General features: G+C 43.0%; 1 protein-coding gene across 5 annotated transcripts in view; it reads left to right on the top strand.

Moving 5' to 3' along the window:
- RALGPS1 (Ral GEF with PH domain and SH3 binding motif 1) overlaps positions 1 to 27,908 on the top strand; it is a 429,351-nt gene that overhangs the window by 116,364 nt on the left and 285,079 nt on the right. For all 5 annotated transcript variants that reach the window (XM_066580403.1, XM_066580407.1, XM_066580406.1 and 2 more), the window contains exons 4-5: positions 9,887 to 9,994; positions 11,451 to 11,501. In XM_066580403.1, coding sequence (XP_066436500.1) covers positions 9,887 to 9,994; positions 11,451 to 11,501 — 159 coding nt within the window. The remainder of the gene's footprint in view (positions 1 to 9,886; positions 9,995 to 11,450; positions 11,502 to 27,908) is intronic.

Below are 27,908 nucleotides of genomic sequence, written 5' to 3'. Positions count from 1 at the left end.
TCTGACCATAGTCCTTCAGGCCTTCTGCGATCCCCCTTTTGAACCTATTAGAGATCTATCCATCGCCTTGCTGACGTATAAGGTAGCCCTCCTTGTGGCAGTCACGTCGGCCACACGCGTGGGTGAAATCCAGGCCCTCTCACGAAGGGCCCCATATATGACTATTCACCCAGACAAAATAGTATTTTCTTTAGACCCGTCCTTTCAGCCTAAAGTCTTGTCAGATTTCCACAGAGGCCAGCCAATAGTTATTCCAGCCTTCTGCCAAAATTTCAAAAACGAAAAGGAGCAGAAGCTCCATAATCTAGATGTCAAAAGAGCTATACTAGCGTACCTTGAGGCAACGGAAAGTTTCAGGAAGACCGATAAACTTTTCGTTCAATTTCAGGGGCAGGCCAAAGGAAGGGCCGCTTCTAAAGATGCGATCGCCCGGTGGCTCAGGAGAGCGGTCCAGGAAGCTTACAAGGCCAAGGGCATCCCTCCTCCAGAAGGATTGAAGGCCCACTCGACGAGAGCGGTGGCATCTTCTTGGGCAGAAAGAGCGCACGCGTCAATCGAGCAGATTTGTAACGCAGCCACGTGGACTTCTGGCCATACTTTTGTTAAACATTACAGGCTGGACTTTAAATGTAGTCAGGACGCAACCTTCGGTAGGAAGGTGCTCTAAGCGGTAATCCCTCCCTAAAAAAGCCCATGCCAGTTATTTGGTATTCCTCCAAGCGTATGCTGTCATGATGACGAAGGGAAAACGGGAATTTTTCTTACCGATAATTCCCTTTCTTGAAGGCATCATGACAGCATATGGGCTTTCCCCCCCCCTACCGACACGGTTACCCTTGTTTTGTCCAACACATTAGGTAATGTGTATGCTTATGTTTCTTTGTCTGAGGTGTGTGATGTCAATAAAAACACACCTTCTGCTTAAGTATTCTGTCACTGTGGTTATTTGGAACACACTGGTGTTTGGTGGAGGGGAGGTTTCTTTTATGCTCTGCCTTTTCCTGTCCCATCAGGTCAGCAGGTGAGCAACCTCCAAGCGTATGCTGTCATGATGCCTTCAAGAAAGGGAATTATCGGTAAGAAAAATTCCCGTTTTTACTGGGGAGAGGCTTCTTTCTAGCCACTCTGCCATAAAGCTCAGATAGGTAGAGGCTGCAGTGATGGTTGTGTTGTCCTGGCTGTGTGCTTAGGGCCATTGTCTTGTTGGAAGGTGAACAAGACTATGGCCCTAAATTCTGAGTTCCCTTGAGCTCTGGTTTTCATTAAGAATATCTCTGTTAAATACTTTTCTCTACTCGGCTTTCCCACAGAATGATGCCACCATGCTTCAGCGGGATTAGAATTGAGGTTGAGTTGCATCTTGGTTTTATGAGACTCCAGAGAGTCTTGCTTTAATCTTTTAATTGCTTTTTGGCAAACTCCAAGCAGAATTTCACGTGTCTTTTCCTGAGGAGAGGCTTCTTTCAAGTCATTTTGCCATAGACCAGACTGGCAGGACTAAAACCTGGGTGCTCCCGTGCTCCAAGCGGCACCTTTTCTGATTGAGCTATCAATTTTCTGATAGCTCCCATGCAAAACCTTGCCCTTGTTTCTTGCTTCTAGTTCCATGTTCCTGCATTTCCCTGACTGGCTCCCTATGTTTTCCCTAATAAATCTCCCTATATGTCCCTCCCTTTTTGCACGATTATTTTACACCAGCCTCTAGTCAAGCTCCTCCACTTGCCTGCTCCTCTTACTAAAGATAACTGCTCCTGTGTACCAACCTCTGGTTTACCTGACTTCTCCACTTGCCTGCTCCTTTTGTACCGCAACTGACACAACCCGTGTACCGACCTCTAGATTGCCTGACTTCGCTACCCACCTGTACCAGTTACGACTAGAAACTCCGAACCCAAACCTGATTGCTATAGCTGTAGTAATGGATAACCTTCTGGAAGTTTCTCCCATCTGCACACAGGATCTTTGGAGCTCGGCCAGAGTAACTATTGGATTCTTGGTCACCTCTCTTACCAAGGCCCTTCTCCCTTCGATTACTTAGTTTGGTGGGTCAGACAGTTCTCTGTAGAGTCCTAATTGCTCCATGTAAGAATTTTGGAGACCGCTGCACTCCTGGGAAATTTTAGTGCAGCAGAATTTCTTTTTGTAGCCTTCTCCAGATCTGTGCCTCTACTATCCTGTCTCTGAGCTCTACAGGCAGTTCTTTTCATGGCTTGGTTTTTGCTCTGATATGCATTGTGATCTGTGAGACCTTATATAGAAAGGGTTATGTATTTTACAATTATGTCAAGTCAACTGAATTTACCACAGGTGACTCCAATCAAGGTGTAGAAACATCTCAGAAATGGTCAAGAGAAATGGGAGGCCCCCAAAGTTAAATTTCAAGTGTCATACTAAAGGGTCTGAATAATGATTCCAATGCAAAATGTTCGTTATTTTTAAATAAAAAAACTAAGATTTCTGACACTCTGTTTTCACTTTGTCATTATATGGTACGGAGTGCAGAATGATGGGGAAAAACCTCATAATTTTTTTTGTAAAAGGCCACAACATAACAAAATGTTAAAAAAATGGTCTGAAGACTTTCCAAATGCAGTGCATATTCTAAGCATTATATCTGTCTTCAGTTTGCTGTGGACAAGGCCCTATAACTTTTATTGGATTGATCTTTGTTAGCTGCTTCACTAGCTCTTGTATTTGGTCCTAACGACTTCATTGCTAGTGAAGCAGAATGCCTAACAACATGCAGTGGTTTGCAGATGGGCTTCATTTCAACTTTGGTCCTCAGTCGTAAAACAACAAAAAAATTAATGAATGTGTATTACAAAATTTTTGAGACACACACTGGGTATAAAATGAGCAAAAGTCTCTTCTAGGCATCTGTTGACCACATTTGTCACTTTGTTTTGCTTTTCTCCCTTATGAGATACAGAGGGCCATCAGTTGTACTCAGCTTATCCTTGAGGGGTAACAGTTTCACATCTGCATTTCCATATTCTTATCTGGAAGTTATGGTTAATACTTGCACCCGAGTACACCAATATGGCTTAAAGTGAACTACTGCTGTAGAAGAAAGAAATAAAAAAGCCAATTAATGAGAGGAACATTATTGATACGTAGCAAGAGGATCTCTACATAAACTCCCAACCTTTTTAGCCACAGCCTCCAACTAAAAGAAAGTCGAGTGCTTATGCAGAGACGCAAATCCCAGGAGGGTTCAGTGAATATTTGGCTGGTTGGTGGAGTGGTCATAATTCCCGCACTACCTCAATAAGTAGTTTGTAGCCACCCGATTATTTTAATCTATTGTTTGCAGCTTTCCAATATCCGTATTCCAGGTTCATCTGTCAGACTGGTGCTGAGTGAATGCTGAGAAAATTCAACATTTTCTAAGAAAACTGTGACCGAAATGTAATTGTGAGTCGGTTATCACCTGACTGATGACTTGACTGGTAACAGTAGTTGCTCTCGATAGACCTGGTACCACCACAGCCTGTGAGCTAGACTTCAGGAATTGTCTTCTTCTCCGTTTTATTTATTAAAGCTGTGTCCGCTCTGTAATGAAAACGGGCAGCATTAACATTAACAGAAACTAGTCCAATGTAAGGAGTCAGAAAGACCTTGGTGTTCTCCTAGAGTTACACATTGCTATGTGGAGTGTTTTATTAATGCCAGATAAATTGGAAGTGACACAAAGATTTTATTGTTTTTTTGTACAGAGTCTATCAAGATAATGTCATTGTTTATTGGCTTTCCTGATTGTGACCACACCTGCTGGAGAACTACAAGCTCCAGAAATTGGTGCCAGCTATGTCATTTAACTCCGTTGTTCTTCTGAATCATTAGTTACGATTCCCCTAATGTAATGCCCAATTGTCAGCTAAGGCGATGCACATCTGGAAACACATCTTGTCCTCGATTTGACTGCTTATTTTGTTGTAAAAAGGGTTGCAATTTTTGATCAATCGCCATCCAGAAACTAAAGAGCAACTGTGGAGTTGAATGTTTAGTAAATCTCCCACTTCCTGCATTTCTACCCTAATGGGTATAATATGCCATCAGTGTCAGATTGGGAATTCAACCCACCAATGAATGGGGTCGGGGAGAGCCAGATGTTTTTTGGGATTTGGAACGTTCGGCAAATTAAGTCACTTGTGTTTTCTTGTAATTCTGGTACCGTACTAGCTGTGGGGTTGTTTTGGGGGAAAAAAAGCTGAAATGGATGTTGCACTTAACTGAGCACAGCAGCCCTTTGTTATAGAGGTCATTGAGGTACCCATCAGTCAGTCGTTTGGTTGATGTGCTGTCAATGTTTACTGTTGAAGTTTCCCTTTAAGGGTGCGTTCATACGTCGCTGATTTGCTGCAGATATTATTGCATTTTTTGGGGGAAGATTCACAGCAGAAGTCACCCTTTCATGTAAACTCAAATTGAAGGAGTGAAATCTGCTGCAGATCTGTAATGAAATCTGCGACATAATCAGCAGCAAATCGGCAACGAGTGAACATGCGCTAAAGGTTTGTTTCCATCTCCTAATATGATGGCATATCACTAGGATATCCAATATAGAGATAACTGGCAGCATAAGCCGATGTAATGGAGAGTATTTTTATTGCCCCATCACCACAAAATATCACTAGGATATGTCATTACTGTATAATTGGTGGGCGGACTGACCTCTAGGACCCCCCTCGATTTTTTTTTTTTTTTGCCCTGCACAGTGACGTTCCTGGCTACATAGGGAATTGCATCCGTTCACGCACATTCACTTCAATGTGCAGGAAACACAGAAGAGGACACAGCGCTGAATCAAGATCATTCTGCGGATCGATGAATGTCCAAGAGGTTGGATTGCCATCATTCATCATTTGAGATGGATATGCCACTTTAAAGCAAGTGTAATTTTGCACATCCTAGTCTTCATTTTCCACTATTCTGATCCACTTTTACAGCCCATTCACTGCTACATTCACAATAATGCTGGCTACTAAACTCCAATCTCCCTGCACTCCTGCTTGTTCAGTCTCTTTACTGAGCTTTCTCAGCATTATATAACTGAGTTTCACCTTTCCTTTCATAGATATACCTAAGATGTCTTGTGTCTTTGGTTTTTCTCTACAAATTTTGGACTAATGAGTTTTGGATTACAATCTACTTTAGTATTTGTTTCACACAGATGATGGACTATTGAGATTTCTCTCGTAGTTGTTGTTGGTTCAACCTAATTTTGATGCGCTTTTCTTCTGCACATCTTGATGTGATTGGAATTATACAAAGGTTGTTAGCTGGAAACTTTTGAATGCATAAAGACACTTCTAACAATGTAATGAGGATTTTTATGAAGGTTACAGCTCGGAGCCGAAGTTTGTGGTCAGGTCAGGAGAGCCTGCTAAATGATCATTTTTCCATGGACTCTAAATTTGTTGCCTCCTCGAATTTGGCAAGATGCAAGTAACATACCAAAAACTGATGAATATTAAAGACTTCAGTATTGAAAAGGGTTTATGGGTCAGGCCAAAATCAACAGCCCAAGTCTTCAATTATTACCCAGAGCCATTTATTACGGTTTGTTCCAAGGCCTGCAGGAGCAGGGGTCTCTTATTTAAGTGAAATCAATTGGTGTCTGCGGAAAGAAGTATTTTTGTAAGTCCACCATAATGAAGAGGCTTCATGGTTGGAAATATTAATTTACAATATGTTTGAAGATCTCCCAATTATTCTGAAATATATGCTATGTAGAGGTAGAAACTCCTGGTATTAGGAGCTGTTCTCTTTTCAAACAACTTTGAAGGGGTCTTGTAAAGTCATTTATAGTGAACAAGGCCTAATATTAGTTTTTGTAATCTATATACTGTAGATTAAAAGAAAACAACCCCTTCTGAACACCTAATCTCTTGTAACCGGCATATAGTACTTGCTAGATGATTTATTGTAGGCTCCAGCTGAGAATGCCACCTGCATGCCCTGCATTCTGATTGCATGGAAATTCGATGAGAGCAAGTTGGCACGGGGGATTGCCTACTGTAATAAACGCTAAGATGACATATTGTCAGACAAAACTGTTTGGAAACACTGTTTATCGGGTCGCTTTATAACTGAAATATGTTTGTCATACAAAGTAGACCATTTTAGTATTCTGCAGACCCTAAAGCTGCCTGCCTTCGTCGGCCTCCTACTAGCTCTGCTTCTCTCGCCCCTTATGTCTTATGCATGCACTCATCAAAGGTCATCATAGTCCATTTCGTAAGGATGTTGATTTTAATTATTTTTAAAGTGCCCCCCATTAGTAAAGTATTTTCTTTAGCTGTCACATGGCTTCAAACCACTTGCGCTTTAGGGGTAGATTCGGACATAACGGAATAATGCCATTGTGGATCTCGCTGCAATTTTGCGGGGATTCTGCTGCAATATCCGCATGTGTCACATATGAATTTTGCAGAGCATTGCGCTGTGGGTTCATTGCAGATTTCATGCCATGTATTAAACTGTGAAACCCGAGAGCATGCGGCGGATCTGAAAATCCATAGGGCGCTGATATTTCTGAACGGATTTGATTTTTTTAATATGCTGTGTGTGTAATTGTTTTTTTTTTTTTGTTGGAGCAGATCTAGGAGATGTCCTTTAGGCCGTGTTCAGATGAGCGCTGTTTTCGCGCTGCTATAGTCCTGAAAAGATTGCGTGAACGAGCGACTTCAAGCTCCGTGAATGGACGACTTCACAAGATCCAAGGCGCGTGCTTTCAAGGCTCCCATAGGAGCCTATGGAAAGCACGCAGCAAATATAGGACATGTCCTATATTTGCGCGCACCTCTGAGCCAACATGTGAGTTTGCACTCGCATATCCTATCTTTGTTAGACCCGGTAATTCACCGCATCTAACAATTGTCCATGTGAACGAGTCTATAGGAACCTATTGGCTCCTATAGAAGCGCGTTCTGAGCACAGCTTTGCAGTGCTAAAAACACGCTCATCTGAACGAGCCCGTAAAGGGGTTTTTCAGGACATTTCAAAAAAGTTGCTAAGAGCAGCAAATGGGCTCCTGCAGCAGTCACATGCCATTCATCATTAACCCAGCTGCAGCAGCCAATCACTGGGCTCAGTGGGGATGTTGCCATGTTTGGCACTTGACAACTAGGACCAGTGATCGGCCGCAGTGGTTACATAAATGGTTAATGGCCTGTGACCATTGCAGGAGCTACCAGGACCAGAGCAGTGGGACATTTAATAGGCGAGCATGGCTTTCTTTTGATTCTTTAGCCCATTCCCTGCGCTTGACAACCTTTGAGAAGTCGTGGAAACACCTTTCAAAAGGCTTATTAAAAACCCTTCCATAATTTTGGGGACTGTATGCAATTTCTTTTTTTTTTTCTCATGTTACCTAGGAAACATAACACCGGGGTCTAATAGATGAGATTATTTTGAAACATTACTGGAAGATGTCTTGCAAAATTTATTTATTTTTCTCCCCTTCATGGACACAAAACTTTCACTATTGATTCTGAATATGCGCCTTTCTCCGTACAGGGCAAAGTGTCTGAAAGATGAATGTGCTATTGACACACATGAAGGTTGTGTAAATGTGTTCTCATCTGCCAGTAGCCACAAGCCGGGGCCGTTCACAATGCATTACTTCACTGTACAATGTTTGGCAATGGCCTGTGTATTCACTGGAGAGGTGGCCTACGATGCAAGCTTACAGATCTATATATGCTTTTTAAAGATGCAATCATCTCTCCTTGGTACATATCATTTAGGTCATTTTTTCATACTGTCTATTTAATCACCTTTCTGTCTCGCGATCTTGTGTACAGAGCTTTCATTTCAAGCCAGTCGGTCTAGAAATTAATGTTGCATGACTGTGTAAAGGCTGCGATTTACATTCCTGGCCACATTCGACCTACAACAGTTTAACGTTGTTGACCAGCAGCCGGGTTTACCAAGTGTCCTAATGTAAATTCTAGTAAACTTGATGGTTTATGAAGCAGACGTTCCTGGTCTAGAAAAGCCTTTGGGAAAACTCGTTTTAAAAAGAAGTTAAATGCGCCTATTTGAACTTTATAATCAAACATGGTGTTATTGAGTAAGCGTCTATATAGATGTACATGTTCAATATGGGAATGGCTCATCAGCTTAGTGCTCCATTGAAATCGCAAGAACCGCCCCCCCCCCCCCCCCCAAATCCACAAACCTTGTCATTGCTGATACACTCAGCATTTTGAGGTTTTAGACTTTTATTGACATTGCTAGAACATCTAATCAGCCATTTAATAGTTATGTCTGTGTCTGGGAAAATTGAGTGACCACCTACACAGTCACTATCACTGTTCTGACTTCTTCAGTGGATGCCAGCCAGCTTTGCAAAGGACTTGAATGGCAATATCTCTATTATACTGCCCTTATTCAGTTTGGGATGTATTACTAGTTGTCTTTGGTATATAGGAGTCCGGTAAAGCTGGTGACGCCCCATCCCAGGAGTTGTAATGGTGGCCATATTGGTAGTCATCCAGATTTCCCTGCTGGAATTTTCAAGACCCAACAGAAGATGCAGAGTCAGACAGGGAGATCCAGTGGCCAAAGCCGTCCAAGGGCTCCTCTGGTTCTTTGCATACACTGCATCAGTTCATGAAGCATGGCTGTGATCGAAGGACATTCTTAGATCTCTTTCATTCCTGCATGGTTTTTGTTGACCTGCGTCTTAGGATAGGAGTGCCGGATTAAACACATGTTGGGCATGAACTAACTCTGATGGACCTATTGACTATAATGGAGTCTGTAAAGTTTCCATCATGCTGCCAATAATTTTTCCGGACAGAATAGCGCATTATGCTGTACTGTTTTGTTTGGGATTTTGTGCTGAATCTGTGCCAGAGCCGTCAATGCAAATGTAATGAAGCCAATGGTACATATTGCAGTTACGATCTCCATAGTAAAGATTGAAATCGGGTCCTCTGCTGCTGGTGGGTAACACTACAACCACCTGGGAAATTAAGCTTCTCTGCTGGTTTACCCCATCTGCCCTATATGATCCTTGGGTTAAACCCCTGCTCCTTTGATCCGTTGAGAGGGGATCCCTGCACAAGTTCTTGCCACCCTTTAACCCTTTGCAATCCAATTTCGGATTCAGGGTTTCCTAGGGGCTTTCGCTTACTGCCATTATACAATGGCGCCATCTGCTGTCTAGAGCCAGTACTGTGGTATGTGACCTGCTGGTGAGGCCCCCCCCCCCCCCCGACAATAGAACGGCCAGTAATATACAGTAAAAATACCCTGGCGGACGTCTTCTGACATCAGAGCTGTACAGCCTTCAATCAGAATGTCTTTAGACGTCAGACAGTGGATTGGAAAGGGTTAAAGTGAAGGAAGCCGGTAAACTGATCTGGGACCCCCTCACTCAAGGGGCCCCATAACAGATTTGTGGTGTGCCTCCACAGAAGGTATATCCTCTGATGCTTTCTATGTATAACCACGGCTCCTGAAATCTGCTGTCTGCATTGTGACGTTACTAGATTTGTGACTTTAATTATGCATTCTCAAAGAACCCCCTAATGGTCTTTTAAGTCTTTTCCGAAAGCTGAACTACAAGCATCGTTCCTTCCAAGTGTAGGTAATGGGAAAATAATTTGACAATTTAACAAATGGAATAAAATATGGAAGAAGAACATATAATTATGGTTGTGCAACCTGGAAAACAAATAGGTGCATTTATGGAGAAAATTTTGTTCTGCTCTAGAATTAACCCTTTATAGGTATCGCGACATTAAATTACTATGTGACAGGAAACAGTGTGTCTGCAGTATCCTTGATGACTTCTGTGGTATTTTTGCTTGATATTGTAACCTTTGTGTTATCGAACTAGGCAACTATTTACAACGTACCTTTCTGTTTTTAGGGGAGCAGCAGCTCGGACTCTTTGGATGGGCATAGTTCAGACTACGCCAACAAGAGCTATGACGCTGTGGTATTTGATGTATTGAAAGTGACTCCTGAGGAGTTTGCAGTAAGTGTGGCACTATTTATCTCCAAAGCACAAAATGGGCTGCATGTTGTAATACTTGTATATATGTATCGGTTACAGGGGGTTGTCTGGTTTATAAAAACCCATATTTAGATAGTACTTTCTGAGATAATTGAGGGGTGCCTTGTTTGGGACCTCCATCAAATAGCCATAGCAGAAAGAGTGTCTCTGCGGAGGACTCGGCATGCTTGTGCATTACAGGAGCAGCTCATTGAATTCATTGGGCACCTTGTAATGATTCTTTTCTACTGTTGTGGTGTTGCAGCCAAATTGAGCATTTCTGCCCTTATCTCTCTGCAGATTATGTTATGATTAAAGAGGAGCGAGCATACTCGCTAATGACAATTACTCGATCGAGCATTGTCCTTAGCGAGTATCTCCCCGCTCGGAAGAAAAGGTTCGGCTGCCGGCGCGGGCGACAGGTGAGTTGCGGCCATGAGCAGGGGGAGGGGATCTCCCCATCCGTTCCTCCCCGCTCTCCCCAGCCACTCCCCGCCCGCCGCCGGCAGCCGAATCTTTGCTCCCGAGCGGGCAGGTACACGCTAAGGGCAATGCTCGATCGAGCAATTGCCCTTAGCGAGTATGCTCGCTCATCTCTAGTTATGATTGATCACTTAGGTCTCCAGCAGTGGGATAGCCTGTGATCAGCCTATTACTGGGGACCACCTAAAGGCTACTTGCTTTGCAGTGTCTTTTGGAGTTAGGCCCCATGCACACAGACTGATTTTTGCTGCGGAATCCGGAGCGGGCGTCTGCCTCCAGATTCCGCAGGAATAGCCCTCCATAGCATGCAATGTAATAAGATTCTTCATGCACACGAGTGGGAACCAATTGCAGTTTCCGCTTGCAGATGAAAAATCGCTACATGCGATTGACATTGCGGATGGGCTGTGGATTCTGTGGGAAAAGCAGGAGTTTAAAAAAAAAAAAAAATCTGTACTGCGCTTGCCCAACGGCGAGCCGTGCGGACCATCTGCAGTACAGAAAAAGACACTAACAGATGCCGGCCACGGGCGGATTCCATGCAGGATTCCCCATGCGAAATCTATGCGTTCCCGTGTACATTTGGCCTTATGCATTGGGAGGATTTCCTGCTGGATGTCATTGTATAGGCATACAGTGGCATCCGTTGCCCATAGGCTCCCTTGTTATAAAGTATATGTATTTTAATACCATTCCTCTGTACGCAGTAGGTGCAGCAGATAAAAGGTATACTAACCAGACACATTTTGAGGCGCAGAGCTGTATGGGCAGTGTCTCCTGCCTCTATACATAAGGTCACTACATTGGGGCTTAGAAATGTTGTCCATTAATAAAGTAAGCTGCACAATCTTGAATTAACCCTAGTAGGGTCTGTCCTAAGCACAATGTATAAAGCAGTCATTCCCTATCATTATTGCTTTTCTGTTATTCACTTGTTGTTTTTGTTCGATTCTAGAGCCAAATCACCTTAATGGATGCTCCAGTATTTAAAGCAATCCTGCCAGAGGTAAGATCTTCTCTCCGGCTCCATGGTTGGACAAATCCGTTATATGCAAGAATAATAGATTTTCAGTATGGAGCCTTGGAGAGCACACTGTGTAAAATCTAACAAAATAAGTTCCAAGGGTATTGTGTGCAAGAGTAATGTAGAATAAATGGAGAAGACACTGTGCAAAACTGTTGGTATAATTCCCTCTTACCAGTAGACCATTTTGTAGGATTTGTTAGTTGCTCTTAAACAAAAATTAAATAAAATTATAAAATAATGTAAAAGTACATTACAGACAGCAGATGGCATCCGGTCAGTCATTGTAGATTTATTGCCATTTACTTATTTACATGTTTTTGTTAATGTACCTTTTTAATTAGCCCAAATCTTCCAGTAGAGTATAACCTACTAGCATTGACATCTACTAAGGCCAATTTCGAGTAAGGACGTTTTTTTAGCCAAAATTTTGTCTCTAGTAACATTGGTTGCCTCTAATAACACCGGCGTGTACCGGTCCACGTGACCTTGCTACTGAACCCACGTCATCTGCTCGGCGTCTACTCCTCTTTCTGCTAATACAACTCACGCTTCTCCATCATCGGCGACAGGCAATTGTACAGTACTGTACAATTGCACTCCAATGTAAAAGCACAGAGAACACAGTGATAACGCTGAGGACAGATAATGTCACCTGCAGTCCTGTGTAACACCACAGAGAACACAGTGATAATGCTGAGGACAGATAATAATGTCACCCGCATTCCTATGTAACAGCACAGAGAGCACAGTGATAACGCTGAGGGCAGATAATGTCACCTGCAGTCCTGTGTAAAAGCACAGAGAACACAGTGATAACACTGAGGACAGATAATGTCACCTGCAGTCTTATGTAACAGCACAGAGAACACAATGATAATGCTGAGGGCAGATGATGTAGTAGATATGACCCGCAGTCCTTTGTAAGACCACAGATAACATACAGTAACATGTTAAATGTTCATTTATTCTTTACAGTAATCATTTATTATTGCTTTTGGTATTACAGACCATATTTATTCTCCATTTAATGTGGTTTGGTGTGTTTTTGGATTGTCTAGAACAAATTAATTTGATTTACATTGATTCCTATGGAAGTAATTACCTCGAGTAGCAACAGTTTCAGGTAAAGCCGATTGCTTTCGGACGAATTACCAACGTTAGCAGAAGGTTTACTGTACTTGTTTTACCACATAGACTTCAGAGATTAATAAAGTGATGTTACATTGATGTCTTTAAGCTCCCAGATAAAGGAGGGCTTGTGTGACCAAACTGTGCCAAACTATCTTATGCCATGTCATGAGGGACCAGTGCATTACATAACCGGCTGCAGGGTATCTAATTCCCTGACTTTTATTAAACATGGAACTTTAGAGCGAGGAGTAAACCCACCATTAAATCTGCTTCATTTACAGTTAAATTGACTGGAACAAAAACCTCTCTGATTAAAACCATATTAAACATTACGTGAAATAGAAGCTCATGGATTAGTGGGCACTGTGTTTTTCCCTTGACCATGAATGGTAAAGATTTGTGTTATTTATCTTTACCTAATTGTAATGGGCATTCGAAAGAGTGACACAAATCCCTTCTGTATGCCTCTTTTTGCACTTGGAGGCACACTGATAAACATTGTTGGCACACGTCCGTCAGTCTTTTACTGTACTGGTAAAAAGTAAATGGGGAAAAATTGACTAATAAAATGAGCATATTAACTACATAAAGTCTATCGAGCAAATTAAAATGCTGGAAAATGGTAATAATCAACTTTTAACATTATTAAATAGGAAGAATTTAATTTGTGTTTTTCTGACCAGCAGGGGGCACATGATAATCCAGCTGAACTATCCTGCAGTACGGTGGCTGCATTGGAATGTTCTCTGCAGTCCTATGGCTCCTTAAACCGTTATCATCTTGCTTTAAAGGGGTTCTGTCTTTAAAAAAAAAAAAAAAAAATTCTATACTTACCTATTCCTACCAGATCTTCTCCTGGCTCCTGCAGTCCCCCATCTTTCGTCCCGATACTGCAGATATCTGTCCTTGTAATTATTATCGAGTGCTGACAGACCTGCCCATTGTTGGGTTGGTGCTCATTACCACCGGCAGATGATCTGCCCATATAAAAGGGCCTTTATTCTGAATCTCCAGAGCTGTGGAGTTAATCCACAGTGTAAAGAGTGCCTCCCACCAAATGCATCTATCGCCAATCCACAGAGTATGTGATAAGGATATGATCCTTAGTCCTCATGTCTACGGGCCCGCACAGTTTCCCTGTGCAGAATCCTGCAGCGGATTCCACCCGACCCTCAGACATGAGGCCAGAAAATACATTACACTCGCCTGTCCGGACGCTGCAGGGCTCTCCACCGTGCAGGCCGGATCTTCTTCCGCACGGTGGATGTGCTCGGGACGCCGGCAGTGTGCCGCGTGCATGCGCCGTTCTGTATTTATTTATTTTTTTAAACTTCTGCTTTCCCGCGGTTCGTCACACTGACGCAGTGACAACTGCGCCTGTGCCGCGGATCCAGACGGCTTCCATTGGCTTTAATGGGAGCCGCCTGTGTGGGAAAACCGCACAAAAATGGAGCATGCTGCGGTTGTTTTCCCTTGTGCGACCCACACCCCGGGGGACAATGACATCCTCAGGTATTTAATTACCTGCGGGTGCCCAATGATTTCCTATGGATGTGGATCATGCATGAGGGAGACCACTGAGAGCCTTAGTGATCATGAGAATAGTTGTGCCCAAGTGAATGGTGGTGTGCGTGCGTGACCGCCAGTTCATTCACTTTCTATAGAGCTAGCCAAGTGCAGCACTCAACTACATCCATAAATCCTTTAGAAGTGGCATGCACCTCTCCTGAGGCCCAGCCATTGCTGCATACAGACTAGTTGTAATCAAGGACCTTTATTTAATTATCCCTAAAATCAAACGATCCAAGTTTTTTAATCTTTCTGTCAGGCTGTTAAAAGTTTCTATCAGGGATCTGGTAAAGTTGTGCGGCATTCCTGTAAAACTCTATAATGGCAAATCTGCCCATGTTCCTCACCCACATACTGCTGCACAACTAGATCAATTTACCATGTGACTTTAGGAAGGATGGATGACATCTCCTGGAACTGTAATGGGACCGATAAGGGTTAAGGGGTTATCGCCACAATCAACTTTGATCACGCTTCCACAGGAAAGGTAATAAAAGTCTGATTAGTGGCTGCTTGCTGGGACCCCCACTAATCAGAAGAACAGCGGTCCTGGCTCCCCTGCATGCTGCCGCTTCATTCAACTCTATAGGGCTGTCAAAGAGAAGCCAAGTGAAGCTCCCGGCAATCTCGGGCAGTTCCATAGAGTTGAATTTAGCAGAAAGGAAGAAATCGATGATCAGAGCACCTTGTTGAGGGATGATGGTCAGGAGCAGCGCACAGACGTGCAGTGCATCGGGGTGAAATCCATTTCTGGTTTCCTTCCTTCTATGCAGTTGAAGTATGAATGATGCATTATTAGACAGAATTGGAACCGAGTTCTGTGTGATTAGGTCTTGTTCCTAATTTAATTTACGGAGATTTTTAGAGGTAAACGCAGAAATTCCTAATGTAAGATGCAGAGATTCGTGGAAGCCATTGACGTCTTAGTAATCCCAGTGTAATGTGTGGTATTACAGCCCGCTGTTGGCATACACCGGCTGTTTGATCAATGGTGTTTCAAGGCTGTCAGTGGTCAGGAAAAGAGGGGCAGAAGGAAAGCAAGCAGACTATGAGCAAAGATTTGGATTTTGTCTAAAACCAGCCTGTGGCTGCCACCAGAAAGTGATGATTACAGCAAGTGACTAATTTTATCATCAGCCCTTTTAACCCCGTCCGGGCTCCTTGCTCCGGTGCGATCGCCTGCAGCTCTGCAGAATCCTGTTATTGATTTGAAGACAGCTCTGCATGAATATACGCAGCTGTTATCGACTCTGGCACCGTGTATGCCATTAGCTCTTGCCTTATGGTAGATGTCATTGTTACAATACAGGGAGATCTGACATGTAATGAGTGCTGACATGCAATCATGCTTTTCTAGGCTGGAAAAGTTTTCTTTCTTCAAAGAGAATGTCAGAAGTTAGGAAGTACAGCTAAAGGTCTGTGAGAGACTAATGAGTACCAGAAGAGAACAAAAAAGTAATGTATCATCTAGGGAATGGTGAAACTCATGGAAAGTTAAAATTCGGCCTGAGAAGCCATAGTTATTGTACTAGAAGTTCCTAACGGCGCATATTAAAAGCAATAATCTCCGTGCACTGGCTCGCTACCATGTAAACCGAGAGAGTAGTGAAATAGTCCAAATGCTGTCCCCCTCCCGTTGGTCCTGATTTATGCAACCAGAACCATCAGTGCCGGACAGGAAGGCTTGAGGCTTCATCAAAGCATTGCATAAGTTCACACTCAGGGCTAGGGCCCACAGTGTAGGGGCCCATATTTCAGCCAATGGCGGCAGCAGGAAATACCTGCATAAAACATATGTTCCTTTTTGTGTCCCTTCCTGCATTTATCTATAGTATCCAGACATTCATATTGGATGATCTGAACTATTAGAAGCCACTCGTTCTATGTGGGCCGTATGCTGTTCATGTATTTCATAATATATATAGCCCTATAATAACCATGTGGCTATTCATATGGACAGTTGTTGTACACAGATCTACTGTACAGTGAATACGAAATTGCTTCACATCCTATTCTTGTCTGTTTTCCCGGATTAGAATAGATCAAACAATGTGTGATATATGTGTAAATAGGATAACATACGGACGTGTCCATGTACGGTCTGATATGAGCTGCACCTGAGTTTCTAGGGAGCAATTCGCATGCAGCCATCTGAATTCAGCATAAAGCATGTAACAATGGGAGCTATAGTGTGCCAACCATGGCCCTAAATCAAAAGTGTTTATGTCGAGGTTGTCAATTCCCTTCCTCCACATTGCTGCAGATGAGAACATGCTTTGATTAGCTTAAGTGGGAAAAAACTTATATGTACTTGGCCCTATGCCCCCTACACAAGGCTTAGTCCTTGCGGCTTTGTACTACGAAGTCATAGCAGCACCATGTACCACCATATGGTTCTCTAAGCTATGCTGTATTATAGCAGTCTTCCCACCTAGGAGGTGCTGTGAGGCTGCAGTGCTATCTTCTTCACTGCTGTTGCATACCCAGAGTACAACTCCTGTTGATATGATCTATTAGGCTAGGTTCACATGGGTGGAGTTATCACTGTGTTCTCTGTGCTGTTACATAGGACTGCAGGTGAAATTCCGCTGCATTTTAAAAACTGAGACAAAGCAGCAAAGTGGCCGAGATTTACAAAGATCTTGTTCACACCCTGACCACAGTCCGCTGCAAACAAGCTGCTTCGAAACTGACATGTGGCCGAAATTCAAATCCGCGACATGTCAATTTTGGTGCCGTTTCTGCTGCAGACTCTCTTCTCTTTATGGGGAGAAATGATGCCAGGAGTTTGGAACTGCGATGCCGCAGCGGTCACCTGACTTTCATTGTCAGTACAGACTTGGATCGTCACAGGACCCCGTTGCAACTGTTTCCCAGATGGAGAAGATAGGCAAGTATATTTTCCTTTGTTATTTTTTTGCATGGGTAGCTGTTTACATTTTTTTTCTTCATTTATTTTTTTAAAGTCATACAACCCCTTTAATGGCCAACAAAAAGAAATGATGTTCCAACAAGCTTTCAAAACGACTTGGGTTTCTTCATTACCCTGATAAAGAAAGCTTGTTGTAACATCATTAGCCATTATAAGTATCCTATATATAAGATTATTTTGTTTCTTTTAGGCCGGGGCACACGGGCGTCATTTGCTGCTTGCTGCCAATCGCCATGCATTATCTTGGCATGTTTGTGAGCCTAATACATGCCAAGATAGGAAATGCTGGAATTGTTCGTGCACCTCTATTACTCACAATTCGTGTGAGTGGTAACATGGCAGCCTATGGGAGATTGGTGCTGCATATTACGTGCGCAAAATACTGTGACCACACGCTCATGTGAGCCCAGCCTTACTGAGAGCAATAGTATAATGACTGTCCTGTTATACTACGTACCTCTTCAGCGGCTGGCTGAGGCTTCTCCTTCAAAATCAGCTGATTCCTGTGGGTAACGAGAGCCAGACCCTCGACGATGAGCTGTTCCCCTTGGGCCTGCATTCTGGGAGAGGTTGTACAAATTGGCACAAGTCCTCCAATGGGAAGAAAAAACCCTCCTCCAGTAATCTGATTGGACAGGTCTGTGCATCTTGGTTTTGTTCACATCCGTGTGGGAGGCTCCGTTCAGTTTCTCCATTGCAAGTCTGTAAAGTGATGGAAAAATAGTGCTTGGTACAGTGCAGTTTTTTCCACCTTGAAGAGACCCAAAAGACCCAATTTTAAGTCAGTTGGATCCTTTGGGGGCCACTAGTGTCTCTCACAGCGTTGTGGCTTCCGTTGTCAACAGCAGCTACAATGCTGATCTGAAAGATGTCTTTGTCCCTGTTCATCAGACCTACTGACATTGGCAGAATAAACGCCGCACAGAAATTGTCATGTTAAAATTGTTACATAGCTTGTGAGTCGGTATGTTGGAGCTGCCCCCCAGAATTGGACACCGTTAAAGTCCTTATATAACATGTCATAATTGTCTGACCTCTCGCAACCTCAAAATATTCTGGTAGATAACATTGGATTTGTGGTAAATGGGTATAAAACTTGTAGGTGTGGGACATCCTATAGTCAGCCTGTTTGGGGAAGGTTTCCTCAGAAGTAACCGTACAGAAATAGACTTGTGGCCATATATTGTAATCTGCTCATAAATATGTATTAAATACATTGTACATTCCCCTAAAGACTGTAACTGTAATTGCTAGCCGACAACATGCGCAGGAATTAGCCCAGCAGAGGATTTGTAGGTATATGAAAGCAATCTTCCCCTGACAGCTTTATGAGAAGCACTTTATTAAAGCTCGTAGCCAAATGGTTTTAATAAGAGATCGCTCAAGCGTGCGCTAGTACTTGTATAAAACCAGGATCGCGTTCTGTCTCTGTTCCCGTCTGCAGCGGGCACAAAGGTGACATTATAAGCAGGGCTAGAAAAACAAAATAAAACACTGAATCGTCTTTGGCGCTGGAAAGATTGACATAGAATAAACTAATATGTACAAAGTGTCTATGTAAAGGTTATCCTTACACAAAAGGTTGTGGTGTGTTCTCGGAGGAAGATCCTGACGTCAAGGTTATGTAATTTTTTGTTATGAACCTAATAGTTCATTTTTAAATAATGCTCATGTCTTCTTGCAGTACACCTTATGACCTATTCATGCAGGGGCGATGTAGGCTTTAAAGGGGTTGTCTCGCGAAACAAAGTGGGGTTATACACTTCTTTATGGCCATATTAATGCACTTTGTAATGTACATTGTGCATTAATTATGCGCCATACAGAAGTTATTCACTTACCTGCTCCGTTGCTGGCGTCCCCGTCTCCATGGTGCCGTCTAATTTTCAGCGTCTAATCGCCCGATTAGACGCGCTTGCGCAGTCCGGTCTTCTCCGTGTTGAATGGGGCCGCTCGTGCTGGAGAGCCGCTCCTCGTAGCTCCGCCCCGTCACGTGTGCCGATTCCAGCCAACCAGGAGGCTGGAATTGGCAATGGACCGCACAGAAGACCTGCGGTCCACCGAGGGTGAAGATCCCGGCGGCCATCTTCGCAAGGTAAGTAAGAAGTCACCGGAGCGCGGGGATTCGGGTAAGTACTATCCGTTTTTTTTTTTTTAAACCCCTGCATCGGGTTTGTCTCGCGCCGAACGGGGGGGGGGAGCTATTGAAAAAAAAAATAACCCGTTTCGGTGCGGGACAACCCCTTTAAGCAATACATGTTCTTCTAAGGAGGCCATATTAAACTGTAATTGTAAATATGGTTTTATTCACTGAGACAGTAGGGTTCTAGTCTTGTATAGATTAATTCACTGAAAAGGACCCACTAGAGAATCTAATTTTTATTATTAAAAAATAACTTTTATTTATCCTATTAAAAATTGACAAACATATATGACAACAAAAAAATTTTTTTTTTTTAAATAATGCCTCCGTTATCAATGCTGTGTTAGCAAAGAATAACAGTAATTTTGATATTTGTTATTTCCTTTGTGGAGGTATAAAAGTGTAATAGGGAACACCCTGAAATTGGTCTGTTACCCAGAGATACAAGGGTCACAGAGTAACCAGTTGGCCCAGATTCGGCCTTGACTGTATTAAGGAATAAACCGAAGGTCTCGTATAATTATTCCACTACTTTGGTGCAGTTTATTATAATTTGTTGAAACTGGTACACACGTAGTTATTCTCAAAAAAACGTGGATATTTAGGAAGATATTGCACTCCTAAGGCGCAATGATTGATATTTTTTTTGCAATCGATGCGCCTTCTTTTGTTAAAACGATCGACGCGTTTCCTCGGCTCCTAATTATTTAGCCGATTCATCAGGATCAGAGTATCATGTTGTATTGTTGTCCACTCAGGGATATATAACTGGGTGTTTACAAGATCGCACGAGGGGCGTGATGCTCAAATTACGATAAAGAGCAGTTAATTTTCCTAGCAATAATAGCCCACTTTGGTTACCAAGTTAGAGGCTACTTTACTGGAAAAAGAGATGTTTGCTCAGATACAGATATGCGATTGAGTCTATGATGACGTCTGATGAGTTTAGGGCGCAATCATAGAAACATGTAATGCACTGCGGTGCTATCATGCGTGTTATGTTTGCCGTTAAAGAGGCAATTATAGATGAGTGTATATGTTTCCACCATATAGTGCTGTAAGGTTATTCAAACGCCGAGAATGAGCTGAGGTAGCTGAATGAGCTAGATAACATTGCTCATTGAAAAGTCAGCTAACCACTGTAAAGCTCAAATGAAATAATTGAGGCGCTATGAATCAGCTAAGGTAGCTGAATTAGCTAGATACTATTGCTCATTAAAGGTCAGCAAACCACTATGTAGCTCATTGAGATTGTTCAAGTATTATGCATCAGCTGAGGTAGCTGCATGGGCTAGGTGATATTGCTCATTGGGGGTCAGCTCACCACTATATAGCCCATTGAAGTTATTCAAGTGCTATGAAACAGCTGAGGTGGCTGACTGAGCTAGGTAACATTGCTCATTGGAAATCAGCTAACCTCCTAAGTTGATTCATGCCTATGCAAACGTTTGGAGTGTTTAGCTTGATGTTGCCCACTCCAAATGTACACACACACACACACACAATCGCAGAGCAACCGCTGAGATCTGTGTCTCTGAGGTCTGCCAGAATATCATGAGACACAGATCTCAGCGGTTGCTCTGCGATTGTGTGTGTGTATGTGTGTACATTTGGAGTGGGCAACATCAAGCTAAACACTCCAAACGTTTGCATAGGCATGAATCAACTTAGGAGGTTAGCTGATTTCCAATGAGCAATGTTACCTAGCTCAGTCAGCCACCTCAGCTGTTTCATAGCACTTGAATAACTTCAATGGGCTATATAGTGGTGAGCTGACCCCCAATGAGCAATATCACCTAGCCCATGCAGCTACCTCAGCTGATGCATAATACTTGAACAATCTCAATGAGCTACATAGTGGTTTGCTGACCTTTAATGAGCAATAGTATCTAGCTAATTCAGCTACCTTAGCTGATTCATAGCGCCTCAATTATTTCATTTGAGCTTTACAGTGGTTAGCTGACTTTTCAATGAGCAATGTTATCTAGCTCATTCAGCTACCTCAGCTCATTCTCGGCGTTTGAATAACCTTACAGCACTATATGGTGGAAACATATACACTCATCTATAATTGCCTCTTTAACGGCAAACATAACACGCATGATAGCACCGCAGTGCATTACATGTTTCTATGATTGCGCCCTAAACTCATCAGACGTCATCATAGACTCAATCGCATATCTGTATCTGAGCAAACATCTCTTTTTCCAGTAAAGTAGCCTCTAACTTGGTAACCAAAGTGGGCTATTATTGCTAGGAAAATTAACTGCTCTTTATCGTAATTTGAGCATCACGCCCCTCGTGCGATCTTGTAAACACCCAGTTATATATCCCTGAGTGGACAACAATACAACATGATACTCTGATCCTGATGAATCGGCTAAATAATTAGGAGCCGAGGAAACGCGTCGATCGTTTTAACAAAAGAAGGCGCATCGATTGCAAAAAAAATATCAATCATTGCGCCTTAGGAGTGCAATATCTTCCTAAATATCCACGTTTTTTTGAGAATAACTACGTGTGTACCAGTTTCAACAAATTATAATAAACTGCACCAAAGTAGTGGAATAATTATACGAGACCTTCGGTTTATTCCTTAATACAGTCAAGGGCGAATCTGGGCCAACTGGTTACTCTGTGACCCTTGTATCTCTGGGTAACAGACCAATTTCAGGGTGTTCCCTATTACACTTTTATACCTCCACAAAAGAAATAACAAATATCAAAATTACTGTTATTCTTTGCTAACACAGCATTGATAACGGAGGCATTATTTAAAAAAAAAAAAATTTTTTTGTTGTCATATATGTTTGTCAATTTTTAATAGGATAAATAAAAGTTATTTTTTAATAATAAAAATTAGATTCTCTAGTGGGTCCTTTTCAGTGAATTAATGTAATTGTAAATATGGGATTAAAAAAAAGAAAAGGATAAAACGGTTTTTCCCTGAATACGGACATGTAGATTCCACAATCCTTCATTTACCTGATCTGCTGGGAAGGATTTTCGAGCCGTTTAGATTCAGATCCTAAGATTTGACCATAGCAGCAGTACTTTACTTGTAGCGCATTAGTCCGAAATGTGCTCAACAGTTGTCACTTCCTTTCCCCCATTCATCTATGGCAGCTTGTGCGTTCTTCATAGGGATCACTTTGATAGGATTGGGAGGGGGTTTCATGTACTGTTCATCAGATAATATATACAATTAAACACAGTCTACTGACCTTTTCACTGCTTCCTTCCTTCTGATTATCATTCACTTTTTGTATCCACTGCTTTCCTTCTTCAATGCAAACAAAATAGTAATTCTGTAGATATAACAATACACTTCGCTGTTGTGGCTAGGATCAGATATTTTGATACTCACAGCCTTTTGGGACGAGCATGGAGTAATCTTGATGGATTTCCTAGCATAGGATACTACGATTACTGGGGCATACTATGCTTCACTGCTGCGGCAATTGCAGGAGGCCATCAAAACCAATAGACGGGGCATGCTCACCAAAGGTGTCCGCCTTCTGCAAGACAATGCCCCAGTTCACAACTCACATGTAGCCCAGATGGAAGCACGCTGCAGCAAGTATGAATTTCTACCGCATCCCCCTTATTCACCCGACCTCGCACCATCGGACTTCAACCTCCTTCAAACAATTAAGCCATTTTTGAAGGGCAAGCATTTTCCAGAAGATGAGACTCTGATTTCCGAAGTCACAACGTGGCTTTTGGAGCAACCGGTCGACTTCTACAAGTGAGGTGTTTACAGTTGCACAAAGATGGAAGAAGTGAGTGTCCCTATGTGTCACCTATGTAGAGAAGGACTAATAACTGGGCCAAGTTTTGTTGCTTTTAGTCCACAGGAAGTGGGTCGGGAAATTTTTAATGTACGCCCCTCGTAAATTCCCCCACTGAGTTCTAAAGAGAGAAATTCTAGAGATTTTCTTTTCTTTTTTAATGGTGAATACAAGTATTTAGTAAAAACGCACAAGTCAGGAGTGGTGATGTCCTCGTTAAACACGGCCTACTGATATTTTGACTGCTTTCTTTTTGATTATTATTAGAGATGAGCGAGCGTACTCGGAAAAGCACTACTCGCTCGAGTAATGTGCTTTATCCGAGTATCGCTGTGCTCGGGTCTGAAGATTCGGGTGCCGCAGCGGCTGACAGGTGAGTCGCAGCGGGGAGCAGGGGAGAGCGGGCGGGAGAGAGGGAGAGAAAGATCTTACCTCCGTTCCTCCCCGCTCTCCCCTGCAGCTCCCCGCTCCGTGCCGGCACCCGAATCTTCAGGGACGAGCACAGCGATACTCGGATAAAGCACATTACTCGAGCGAGTAGTGCTTTTCCGAGTACGCTCGCTCATCTCTAATTATTATTCATTTGTCGTATCCACTGCTTTCCCCTTGAATGCAAAAAAAAATAAATTGTAATTCTGTTGAGTTTCCAAAAAAACAATGTGTATCTTTTATCAAGCGTTATAAATGTGTAATCTCCTCCCTGCCAAATCACACGTCCAGCATCCATCAGCCCACAAACTCACGGGGGCTGTAAATCCTCTTCGGTTACTTACAATAGTCCTTCCCTATGGTTTTATTTTTACAGAAGAAGGCCAGGAAAGCTGGCAGATCGAATATTTTTGTGTTTTGGAAGACCTTGAAGGAATAAATGTTTCCATAATTTTTCTGTCAAGTTGAAGGTCAAACAGTAACGTGTGATGCAATTATCTCACTTTTTGAACTTTGGAGAGACATCTTGGAGACAGAAAACAGCGTTCCTTACTAGAGAGATAAGTGGTGGACGTTGTTCAGAGAACGCCCCTTGCCCTGCGCTTTCTCGCTAACCGGTCACAGTTTTATAAAGCTTCAAAGGAAAGCAATTAGCAATATACAGATATTATAATTGAGTGCACTAAAATGTATCAGAGAAAGTCGCAGTTTGAATGAACTGAGTGTAGTTTGTCTGAGGGCTATCATGTGGACCATTACACTTCAGGGTACGACTGAATTCCCCTTGTTTACCATTCCAAGAAGGCATACTAAACACCGCTTCATGGTTGTGACATGTTATTTTCCTTTATGATGGACTAACTGCTGCTCTAACAAGTGCAGGCTAATGGTGGCCATACACATTAGGTTGATGTTAGCCAAACCTATTGATTTAGGGAGGCCCAGCTAACCATATAATGTGCATAGTGGTGCCCCAACTTGCTGTGGACAGCACATACTGTAAGTGGGGGAGGAAAGAAGGATTGGGCTGTTCGATTTTAATATGCCCAATCCTTTTGTTCCCAGGGGAGATAAGCAGTGGCCAGAGGTGTCTGCCAGCAGTTTACTTTCCTCTCCCTGTTACGCACCCATGCTCTCTTAGCCAACATGTGTTTTGAGGGTTTGGAGGAATAGCTATAAGCAAAGTCTATGTCCAGCTTTAGAGAGCATGGATATTGATGAAACTCAGAGATTTCTGAGACCACCCTGTTAACCCTTTCCAATCCACTGTCTGACATCTAAAGACATTCTGATTGAAGGCTGTACAGCTCCGATGTCGGAAGACATCCGGCAGGGTATTCTTTTTGTAGATTACTAGCCGCTCTGTTGTCGGGGGCCTCTCCAGCATGTCACATACCGCAGTACTGGCTCTAGCCAGCAGATGGCACCATTGTATAATGGCAGAAAGAGAAAGCCCCCTAGGAAACCCTGAATCAAAAATTGGATTGCAAAGGGTTAAAGGCCTCTTACACAGACCAATAATGAGCAAGAATGTTCACATAAACGTTCCTGTGCCCAATAATCAGGACATGCAAAAATGCAAGCGATCAGTCAACTAACGAGCAGGCGCTTGATCGTCGGCTGATTTGGTTTCATAAGAGCATTAAAGGGAACCTGTCATCATGTTTTTACAATGCAATCTAAATCTTTCGCAGTGCTGCTAATGAGATTTCCTTATCGCTAATTAGTTTTGCAATACATGCTCCAGTACCTTTCACAATCTGCTTTAGAAGTTTTCCTGGACTATATTAGGCCGGGCCCACACGACCGGGTCAGATTCCGCATGCAGGATTCTGGCTGTGAGTCCGGCCGGTGACTCTGCGTACGGCACTAACCTGTATTGCAGATGACCATGGAGGCGGTCATGCAGAGTATAAGTTTTTCTTTTTGTTTGTTTTTCCCATGCTATTGCTTAGCGATGACACTGGTACCCGCAGCTCATATAAGCTGTGGGTTGGACGCCTCAATTAACATCAACTTGATGACCGGTTCCCTTTAAAATACTCTTTGGTCGGCTGTACATCTCTCTGTGTAAACAGTCAACCAGTGACCACACAATAGTTCGGACCCTAGTAGTCTAAATTGACCCCTGTAAAGGCCCAGTACAGAAGTACCAATTTTGTTGAGTGATGATCATCCACCAGAGCAAATTGCTCCTTGGAAAAGGGCTATAATAAGAGTGATGGTCACATCAGGGGTCGCTTTCTTAGTGTTTTCTTAATGACTGTGACTCAACTTTTTCTTGCATAATAAAGTCAGCCACTTTGGAGTGTAGCAGTTCGCCGTGTCCAATTCAGTATGTTTATTACCAACTGTCTGTCTGCTGTCTCTAACACCATGTCCTCTCTCTACCTAAAACTAAACCTCTCTAAAACTGACTTACTGGTGTTTCCTCCTTCCACCAACCGACCTCCTCCTGACATCTCCATCTCAGTGTGTGGCGTCACCATAACTCCTAGACAACATGCCCGCTGCCTTGGGGTCATATTCGACTCAGATCTCTCATTTACTCCCTACATCCAGTCAGTGGCCCGAACATGTCGGCTGCACCTAAAGAACATCTCAAGAATCCGGTCCTTTCTCACCATAGACACGCTGAAAACGCTTGTTGTTGCCCTCATCCACTCACGGCTCGACTATTGCAACTCCTTGCTGGTCGGCCTCCCCTGCACCAGACTCTACCCTCTCCAATCCATCCTGAATGCGGCAGCCAGGCTCATATTACTGTCCAGCCGCTACTCAGATGCCTCTGCCCTGTGCCAGTCACTGCACTGGCTGCCAGTTAAATACAGAATTCAATTTAAACTTATTACCTTCATCCACAAAGCCCTCCACAGTGCAGCGCCCCCCTATATCGCCTCCCTCATCTCAATCCATCACCCAGCCCGGGCTCTCCGCTCGGCAAACGAAACTAGACTGCACACCCCTCTAATTCGAACTTCTCACTCCCGCCTCCAAGACTTCTCCAGAGCAGCACCGGTCCTCTGGAATGCACTACCAAAGAACATCCGGGCAATCCAGGACTCGAAAAACTTCAGGCGTGCTCTAAAGACGCACCTCTTCAGGGATGCATACCGCATTCCCTAAACAAACCCTTCTGTACACCGCCTGATAACATGTTCCCTGACCTACTGACTGCAATCCCTGCTAGCCGTCATAAACTGCTCCTGTAGTCATATTGATCCTGCCGTCGCATAGCTAAATGTCTGACTGTTGTCTGTATATAGCATCCCTCACTCTCCAGCACGCCATACCGTGCACATCTCCAGCCCCTTACCTTCTGTATCCCCCCCATTACTTGTAGTATGTAAGCTCGTTGGAGCAGGACCCGCACCCCTATTGTTTCCATCAGCTGATTACGATTGTAACCGTGGTTCTGTAATTTTTTGTACTTTTGTCTTTCTGTATTCCCCCTGTCTATGTAAGCGCTGCGGAATATGTTGGCGCTATACAAATAAAGATTATTATTATTATTATTATTATTATTTAGATTTTGGATGAATATAGACGTACAGAGGGAGACCTATAGAGCTTCAGGACGTGGAAAGCACAATAGTAATGAAAGAATTGTAGTTTTTCCTCTACGTTGTAGATACTACGTGTCCGGGAAGGGAAAGGCATAAGTCTAGAAGATGTTTGTCTCTGCATCCACGCTCCACAAGCTCTTTTCATCTGCTAGCAATTTTGCTAATTTTGCTAAGATATTTCTGCAGAAATCCTAGAAGGTGAGTAATAGTACGGCGGATCGTCTTCTGCCAAGAGAACCTGGCAGAGTCTGTGCTTTGTGCTCACCAGCTGTGCGAGAAGTGATTAGATAAGGCAAGTAATACATTGTAAAGCACAAGGTATCTTATCAGTTCGGCCTTTCATGGGATGCTAGGGCAGAGAGTCCTGTCCGCAAAGCCTGGTCACAGGCCAGAGTTTGGGAAAGGCCAATATAATACTAAATTTGATTTCCCTCTGTCTGGCGGCGATAAGGGATAAATGGTACATTGGCATCATAAAATTCAGCTTTTCCTAGCTCTTGGATTCAATTACTTTGGTCCCTAGAATGCTGCCATTCATTGGAATCTCTTGTGATATTGGAAGGACCTCCTGGTTAAAGTGAGTGTGATGGAGTTGGGGTAGGAGTTCTGTGCAGTCAGTGGAGTTGGTGATAAGTTATTATGGTTTCCAATAGCAATCCTGACCCTAGGTGATGAAAGTAGGAGTCTGGAATAAATATACAACATATTGCATTACCAAAATATAAAATAATGTCCAGTAAATAGAAGACCTTCAGTCGTCCTCTTTTTCACGTTTGATTTTTTTTTTTATAGCTTTTCTTCAGTTTTCGAATTACATCGGTTTGT

Source organism: Eleutherodactylus coqui, chromosome 10, assembly GCF_035609145.1.
Source record: "Eleutherodactylus coqui strain aEleCoq1 chromosome 10, aEleCoq1.hap1, whole genome shotgun sequence".
In the NCBI taxonomy this organism is placed as follows: Eukaryota; Metazoa; Chordata; class Amphibia; order Anura; family Eleutherodactylidae; genus Eleutherodactylus; species Eleutherodactylus coqui.
This window is presented reverse-complemented; position numbering and strand designations above follow the sequence as displayed.